Below are 9148 nucleotides of genomic sequence, written 5' to 3'. Positions count from 1 at the left end.
CGCCTTAGCCGGTTGAGCTATAGGCGCCGAGCCTCAGGTTTTACTTCTATTGCAATGTGAGGCTTTTACTATGGAAGGGGGTGTAGGGACATAGGAGCAGGTTTATGGTGGCTCTCTGAAAGGATCAGGCTGGTGAGGAGGCTGCTATAGGGGTCCATGCTGAAGAAAGGATCAGGTGTGCAACAGGAAGGTAGCAATGGGGGTGAGACAAGTAGGCAGAATCAGGGTATAGGTAGGAAGCTGCCATGAGATGATGGGCTACAGATTTCAAGGTGACTTGGGTAGAGGTCCCATTTCCTGACCTGATTAAGACAGAAGGAGGAGCATATATCAAGCCAAAGGCAACAGTTGATATCAATTCCTGCTTGCTCTTTGAAGCATGAGCAAAGCTCCTGGGAGACTCGAGGGGCTAGAAGCAGAGACGTCCCTTCCTTTTGCTCTGTGTTCTGTACATATTCCCTGCACAATGCCTCCTGCAGCCTCCTCTTTGCACTGAGGTCTCTGCAGGGCCCACTGAGAAGCACCACATGGGGCCGCTGCCCTCAGGCAGCACACAGCAGGGTAGTGACAAGGTCTTGTTTATGCCCTGCCAAGTTACCCAGCAGAGATGACAGGCATGACCCCACATGCTGCAGTGACAGCCCAGGGTGCTGACCTTGCTGTGACAGATGCAATCCTAGCAGCTCATACTTGGCCCTGAGAGGTTGAATCACCTGGTAGGAATCTCAAGGAAATGATGATTTTGGTTTATTGTCAGTCATGTCCCAGGGCCGACACAGTTATAGAATGTGAGGAGGGGACACATGAATGAGAGGTTGTCTGATGGATAGGGCTGAGTGGCATCTCTGGCAGGAGAGCTGAGGAGACAAGGCAAAGAGGGGTCAGCCATGAGTTCTGGGTGGCTAAAGCGTGGATACTTGAGAGAGTGATCAGGACAGAGAGGAGAGTGGGACAAGGAGACTAGCACGGACTTTGTCTGAGGGGTTCTGGGGAGCCCTGGAAGGACTTTAAGCAGGGGAAGGGCAAGATTGTCTCTGGGCTGTGTTGGGGGCACCTGGCAGGGAGGGGATTAGGAGGGGGGGGATACAGGACCTGAGCCTAGCAGGACCTAAGAATAGATAGGACAGGTCCAAGTAGAATTCGAGCAGGAGCACACAGGGCTAGGGACTGACAGGCTATGGCAGGTGGAGAAGGAGGGAGTGAGGATGGCAAAGGGGGTTTGGACCTGTAACCCAGGATGGTGGGGCTCCCAAGATGGGGGGTGGTGCTGAGAGCTGGTCTGGGCTCAGCCCAGGAGGTAATCAATGTCCTGGGGGGACTGGGTGGGGTGGGTGGGAATGGAGCCTCAGGTTTGGAGCTCAGGAAACATTTAGGAGACAGTTTATATTTGGTGGTGGAAACCACAGTTTGTGGTGGCAGTCTTTGAGAGTCACTGCCTCTCAGGGTTCTAGATGGGCAAATAATGCTGTCTCAGAGATGGAAATGGGAAAAGGGACAGGACAGGATGGGGCCAGATCCAAGCTGCACTTTATTCACACATTTATGGTCCTCTCAATCCTTTGCTTGGCTGAGCCATGACCACACCTCCACCTTATCCCCAGAGCCCTACAGCCCCGCCGTGTGGGTGATGATGTTCGTCATGTGCCTCACCGTAGTCGCCGTCACCGTTTTCATCTTTGAATACCTCAGTCCGGTCGGCTACAACCGCAGCCTGGCCACGGGCAAGCGTGAGTTACCTTCTACCTAACACCCCACCGACGAGCACTGGGGCCACAGATAGAACTACATTTCCCAGCAGCCCCTGGGTGGAGCTATAACTTCTTGAGGGGGCAGGGGCCCTGGGAGCCACTGGGAATTGTAGTTCTCCCTGCTCCCCCATTGAGCAGAAGCGATTTGGGGTCCATGTGCCCATCCTGGCACCTTGCAGGCCCTGGCGGCTCAACCTTCACCATCGGGAAATCCATCTGGCTGCTCTGGGCCCTGGTGTTCAATAACTCGGTACCTGTGGAGAACCCCCGGGGAACTACCAGCAAAATCATGGTGCTGGTGTGGGCCTTCTTCGCTGTCATCTTCCTCGCTAGCTACACAGCCAATCTGGCCGCCTTCATGATCCAGGAGGAGTACGTGGACACGGTGTCTGGGCTCAGTGACCGCAAGGTGTGTGGGGCCGGGTAGGGGGTGGCTAGGTTGGAAGTGACTGAGATTGGCATCGGCAAGTCAGAGGGGATTCCTGGGGGCCGGGGTCGCTTCCTAAGAAGTTCAGAATGCCAGGATGGAATGTTCTAGAAGGAAAGAGAAAGGCATGTTTCGCGATGGACTATTTTAAGATTCCTAGGGGAAGATGGTGCCCCTGAATGTTCTAGGGACAGTCTTGCCAAATGGGATATTCAAGACTAGTGCTTCTCTCAATCTGTGATCAAGGACTAATTTTTGAACCTTCTAATTTATTGGAGGCCAATGTTTTTGTAAAAGACAACAGAAATGACTAACTAGAAAAGCGAGATTTAAAATCAAGGCATACAAAAGTCAAACCCAAATGTTTATGTATTGGATTCAACAGACATAAAATCGTGCCCTAGTATTGCTCTAAACACCCACTGTCTCCACACCTATACTCGCCTCAGTGCAATCACAGTTTTTGTTAAGTTTGAGACTAAAGTGGTTAACTCTCCAGGTGTCCTGACCTATTCTAGGATTGAGACATCAATTTGATGGGTCACAACAAGCATATTTTTTAATGGAGTGGAATGGAATAGAATAGAAAATACGCTGGCTTCATCTTAAGAAACTTTGGTTTTAGTCACATACACACAGACACCTGATACTGAGGCAGCACACACCCATCTGCTACATCTAAGGTTTAAATAGTGAAGTATTTCTGAATGGATTTGCAAATAGCAACTGCCCCCAGCCCCTTCCATGCTAGCCCCTGTCCCAGGGACCTCACAATATCCATTAAGTTAAGGCTTAATGCATGGCACGTCTGCGGCCTCTTTCCAGTGACCTTTCAGATTACCTGTCTGCAGCTGTGTGTTCAGGGTGGGAATAGTACTGTGGTGTGAAACGCTTCTGGGACTGGGGTGTCTGCCAGATGGCCAGTGTCCCTCAGAAGGGAGCATTTGGGTCAGGGATGTCCCTGGGGAAGGCGCCCTAATAACACCCCATTCTGCCCCAGTTCCAGCGGCCCCAGGAGCAGTACCCGCCCCTGAAGTTTGGAACTGTGCCCAATGGGTCCACGGAGAAAAACATTCGCAGCAACTATCCCGACATGCACAGCTACATGGTGCGCTACAACCAGCCCCGCGTAGAGGAAGCACTCACTCAGCTCAAGGCAGGGTCAGCGCAGACTTGGGGGCTGGGGCCCGGGGCTGCTGGGGGTCCTGAGGATGCTCAAAGATGGGGAGGTGTCAGGGTTCATTTATCAGCCCCAGAGGTCAGCCCAGGGTGGGTCAGCTTGGAGGGCAGAGGTCACTGAGGGTGGGAATGGACTCCCCAATCTAGGATTAGGGTTCCTGTGATGTTTTCAATGATGCAGTAGTCATGGATTCTGGGTCCAAACTGCCAGGGCTCAAATCCTGCCTCTGCCCTTTCTGTGCTTTGTGAACTTGAGCAAGTTACTCAACAACTCTGAACCTCTATTCCTCATCTGAAAAATATGGATAATCAAAGCCTCCCCATTATGATGATCATAAGATCATTATAAGAAATCAACTAGTTAATCCAGGCAAAACACTACAACAGTGCCTGGCACACTGTAGGTTTCTGCTAACATTATTACTTTCATTCTCATTATCTTTAGACCTGCACTCATTGGAATAAATACTAGGATTATGGGGGTTTTCTTATTTATGTATTTATTTATTTATTTTTTATTTTTTTGGAGACAGAGTTTCACTTTTTCTTCTCCAGTAGAGTGCCATGATGTCATAGCTCACAGCAACCTCAAATTCTTAGGCTGAAGCAGTTCTCTTGCCTCAGTCTACCGAGTAGCTGGGACTACAGGCGCCCACCACAACACTCAGCTATTTTTAGTATAAATTTTTTTTTTTTTGAGACAAAGTCTCATTTTATCACCCTTGGTAGAGTGCTGCGATGTCACAGCTCACAGCAACCTCCAACTCCTGAGCTTAGGCGATTCTCTTGCCTCAGCCTCCCAAGCAGCTGGAACCACAGGCACTGCCACCATGGCGAAAAACGCCTGGCTACTTTTTCGTTGCAGTTTGGCCAGGGCCAGGTTTGAACCTGCCACCCTTGATATATGGGGCCAGCACCCTACCACTGAGACACAGGCGCTGCCCAACACCTGGCTATTTTTAAAGATGAGGTCTTGCTCTGGCTCAGGCTGGTCTCGCTGTGATCTCAGGCAATCCACCTGCCTCAGCCTCCCAGAGTGCTAGGATTACAGGCATGAGCCATCTCACTCAGCCTTTTATTATTTTTTTAACACCAGTTTCCCAAATCATAGGGATAAATTTTAGTTCAGGCCCCCAAAATGCAGCCCAAGGTTACAACAAAGTTAAACATAGGAATACTTTCATTTATTTAGTCCTTAACCATGCATTATTTTAGTCCTTAACCATGCGTTTCTTTTCTTCTCTCTCTTTTTTTTTTTGGAGACAGAGTAGTGGTATCACAGCTAACAGCCACCTCAAACTTTTGGGTTTAAGTGATTCTCTTATCTCAGCCTCCCAAATAGCTGGGCCTACAGGTGCCCGACACAACACCCGAATTTTTTTGTTGTAGTAGTTGTTGTTTAGCAGGCCCTGGGCCCGGTTCAAACCTGCCAGCCCCAGTGTATGTGCCTGACACCCTAACCACAGAGATAGGGGCACTGAGCCCGTGTGTTTATTTTCTTATCCCCTGCACTCTCCTAGGCAGTGAACAAATAGATGACAACTCCTAACCTCAGGGAGGTAGCTTCTAGAGGTGGGAAGTGAACAATAAACCTGAAAACAGAAAAATCAGCAAGATCATTTCAGAAAGTGATAGTGAGCTGTAGTGTGGATACACTGGGATATTTTCACCAGGGTGTTCAGAGTGGGCCTTCTTTTTTTTTTTTTTTTTTTTTTTTTGAGACAGAGCCTCAAGCTGTCCCCCTGGGTAGAGTGCTATGGCTTCACTGCTCACAGCAACCTCCAACTCCTGGGCTCAAGCGAGACTCCTGCCTCCGCCTCCCAACTAGCTGGGGCCACAGGCGCCAGCCACAACGCCCAGCTATTTTTTGGTTGCAACCATTATTGTTGTTTGGTGGGTCTGGGCTGGATTCGAACCTGCCACCTTAGGTGTTCGTGGCTGGCGCCTTAGCCACTTGAGCCATAGGCGCCGAGCCCAGAGTGGGCCTTCTTAGTGACAAGAGTTCTCACTCTGTTGCCTAGGCTAGAGTACTGTAGCATCATAGCTCACAGCAATTTCAAACTCCTGGGTTCAAGCAATCCTCCTGCCTCAGCCTCTCAAGTAGCTGGGACTATAGGTACCTGCTGTAACACCTAGCTAATTTTTCTAGTTTTAGTAGAAATATGGTCTCACTCTTCCTCAGGCTGGTCTGAAACTCCTGAGTTCATACATTCCACTCACTTCAGCCTCCCAGAGTGCTAGGATTACAGAATGAGCCACTGTGCCACACGTCTGATTTCTGTTTTTAAATGCCTGGTGGGCTGCCATGTGAGGAATGGATGGAGGAGGGGTGTAAATGGGACCAGTCTAGATCTAGATCACCTGCCCCAAAGCCTACTCTCTGCTCACCCTTTAAGTAGCCAGTCCTAACCAGGTCCTTGTTACCTCTATGTCTTTATTAGAATTGTTGGTCTGCAAGGAAAGGAACCCATTCAGTCTGGTTTAAGGGAAATAGATGAGTCAGTGGAAGGATACAGGGGAGTCTCTCAGAACCAGTTGCAGAAAGTAAAGCTAGGCTTTGTGGAAATGTGAAAGTCATTCATTTATTTAGGAAATTTTTAAAAGCACCAACTTCATGTCAGGTACAGTTCCTGCACTGGATAACAATAGTCAACAAAATAGGTCAGTTTCCTGGATAAGTTAGGAGTGTCTAAATAGACAGAGGTTTCTTTTTTCCTCAAAATAAGAAGTCCAGGGCTGGAATAAGGTGGCTGCGAACTTTGAAGGGCACAGGCTGTGGAATTAGTGGCTTTGGCGAGATTGGAATCATGGCAGGTCCAGAAACTGATGCCCAATTCCAGTTTACTGTTGATAAAAAATATTTCAACTCTATACTCTCACAGGTAGCATGAACTATGTATTGGCCACATATGGAAGCATTGCTTTGATAATCTTATACTTCAGGTTAAGATCTAAAAAAACTCCAGCTGTGAAAGCAACATAAATGGATTCTAAACTGTACTTCATCTGTTAAGTTTTCATGCCTAGAGAAGCTAATGTCACCTCATCATGTGATACTCAATTTGTACAATAAATTATGAACCTGGAAAAAAAGGTCTGGCATAGTGGCTTACACCCTTAATCCCAGCACATTGGGAGACCCAGGCACAAGGACTGCTTGAGGCCAGGAGTTCAAGACTAGCCTGGGCAACATAGCAAGACCTAGCCTCTACAAAAAATTATTTTGTTTATTTAATTTTTTTTTTTTTTTTGAGGTCGAGCAGGGTGGCTCATGCTTGTAATACTAGCATCTAGAAGGCCAAGGCAGGTGGATCACCTGAGCTCAGGAGTTGGAGAACAGCCTGAGCAAGAGTGAGTCCTCATCTCTAAAAATAGCCAAGCATGGTGGTAGGTGCCTGTAGTCCCTGCTACTTGGGAGGCTGAGGCAAGAGGATCACTCGAGCCCAGGAGTTTAAAGATGCTGTGACCCATAACGCCATGGCACTCTACCAATGGCAACAAAGTAAGACTTAGTCTCAAAAATAAATAAATAAATAAATAAAATTAGTTAATTGTTTTGTTTTGTTTTGTTTGAGATGCCATGGTGTCCCAGCTCACAGCAACCTCAAATTCCTGGGCTTAAGTGATTCGCTTGCCTCAGCCTCCCAAGTAGCTGGGACTACAGGTACCCACCACAATGCCCAGCTACTATTTTGTTTTTGAGACAGAATCTCACTCTTTTGCCCTGGGTAGAGAGCAGTGACATAATCGAAGCTCACTGTAACACTGAAACATAGCTCTCTACTGGGCTTTCAAGTGATCCTCCGGCCTCAGCCTCCCAAGTAGCTTGGACTACAGGCGCCCGCCACTATACCTGGCTAGTTTTTCTATTTTTAGTAGAGATACGATCTCATTCTCACTCAGTGTGGTCTTTTTTTTTTTTTTTTTTTTTTTGAGACAGAGCCTCAAGCTATCCCCCTGGGTAGAGTGCTGTGGCTTCACAGCTCACAGCAACCTCCAACTCCTGGGGTCAAGCAAGTCTCCTGCCCCAGCCTCCCAAGTAGCTGGGACCACAGGTGCCCGCCACAACACCCGGCTATTTTTTGGTTGCAGCCATCATTGTTGTTTGTCGGGTCTGGGCTGGATTCGAACCCCGCCACCTTAGGTGTATGTGGCTGGCGCCTTAGCCACTTGAGCCACAGGTGCCAAGCCACTCAGTGTGGTCTTGAACACCTGAGCTCAAAGGATCCTCCAGCCTTGGCCTCCCAGAATCCTCGAATTACAAGCACCCAGCTGAACAAATTTTTTTTTTTAATTGTACATCTATCCATTTATTCTTCCAAGTACAGTAGAACTTCTGTAACTTGACCACCCAAGAGACTATATCAAACTGGTCAACATACAGAGGTGGTCAACATAAGGCGAGGCCTACTGTACTGTACACGTGGTGTATGTCTGGCCTATGAAAATTAGGTCAATTTAAGGAGGTGGTCAGTGTAGGGAGGTGGTCAGCTATTGAGGTTCTACTGTATTTATCCAGTGTCTTTAATGTGTTAGGCTCCATTCCAGATACCTAAGTCCCAGTTTACTTGAAGCTTCCATTCCAGCAGAGAGAGGTGGAAAATGCACATTATGAATACCATCTCCCTTAAAGTATCTCTGAACTTACTTAATAATCTTACCATAGGGAGTTTCTCACCGGCCACCTTCTTTTCCAGCTATGTTTGCTTCCACTGGAGCCCCATCTGCTGCTTTTTTCTCTGGAAAACATTTTTTCTGCATCTTCTCATGGAATGCAGAGGTTCTGGCACCCCCATTGTTTGGGAGTTCCTAACAGTGTCATGGGGTTTTAGAAGCATATGATCCTGGGTTTGAAGGGCAGCTACAGCCCTTGCTTACTGTGAGCCCTGGGGAATTCAGTCCAACTCCTGAGCCTTCATCTCCACCTCCATATAATGAGGTCAAAAGCACCTCTGTCCATCAGGTGGCTCTGGGAGACAGGTTCAACTTTCCATCCCTATAGAGTGAGAATCCTGTTGGTCCGGCTGAGGTCAGGTGTCCATGCCAGGGCTGCTGGACGAGGGTGGAACCCGGTACTATGGTTCACCGGGCTGGGGCTACTTCTTCCACTGGCTTCCAGCCCTTTCTTCAGCTTTGAAGACAGGTGGACGCCCCAGCCCACTTTCCAGGGCTTCCCCGTCCTAAATTCTCCTTTTTCCTCTTACTTAACCATTTGTCTGCATGGCACTGCTTATTTTAAAGGTTAAGATCACTCCTTCCACTTCCTTGATGTCAATGATTTGAGGCTTTTCCTTCCTCCTTTTTTTCTAGAGCAGAGCTGGGAACTGCATGTGTCATATCCAATATTCTAGCACCCAAGCTGAAATAAACAGGTGCTATTAATTTTCAGAATCTACTTATGTACTCTAATATTTCCAAAATGTTATTTCAACATGTAATCAATATATAAGTACAGTGTTTTACTTCATTATTGGTACTTTTTTGGAGGTGGGAGGAACCCAAGTACTGAATAACCACATCTCACGTGTGTCTGTCAAAATGGATAATGTAGATCTAAAACTCTGTCTTTTTATCTTTTCTATAATTTTCCTTCTCCTCCTGGTCAACTTTCCCTTCCATCTTCTACTCTTCCTTCTCCTTCTCTTACTTGTACTTCTTCCCCTTCTTCAGCCCTTCCTTTGCTTCCCTCCTCCCCCAGATGTCATCCCTGCCCCTTAGTATCTAGATGACACTGGCTCCAATCTCCTTTCCTGATAATTCTGTGAATTCTTTTTTTTTTTTTTTTTTTTTTTGA

General features: G+C 47.7%; 1 protein-coding gene and 1 pseudogene across 1 annotated transcript in view; both read left to right on the top strand.

The window, feature by feature from the left end:
- The window catches only part of GRIN2D (glutamate ionotropic receptor NMDA type subunit 2D), a 45379-nt gene that overhangs the window by 18570 nt on the left and 17661 nt on the right, over window positions 1–9148 (top strand). The window contains exons 8-10 of the mRNA XM_003801527.1: window positions 1602–1727; window positions 1928–2157; window positions 3176–3336. Coding sequence (XP_003801575.1) covers window positions 1602–1727; window positions 1928–2157; window positions 3176–3336 — 517 coding nt within the window. The remainder of the gene's footprint in view (window positions 1–1601; window positions 1728–1927; window positions 2158–3175; window positions 3337–9148) is intronic.
- Window positions 6162–6337, top strand: LOC111722060 (annotated as a pseudogene).

The sequence above is a fragment of the Otolemur garnettii genome, unplaced genomic scaffold, assembly GCF_000181295.1.
Source record: "Otolemur garnettii isolate 467f Iridium unplaced genomic scaffold, OtoGar3 scaffold00211, whole genome shotgun sequence".
In the NCBI taxonomy this organism is placed as follows: domain Eukaryota; kingdom Metazoa; phylum Chordata; class Mammalia; order Primates; family Galagidae; genus Otolemur; species Otolemur garnettii.
The sequence above is the reverse complement of the archived record's forward strand: the minus strand, read 5'-3'. Positions and strand labels throughout refer to the sequence as shown.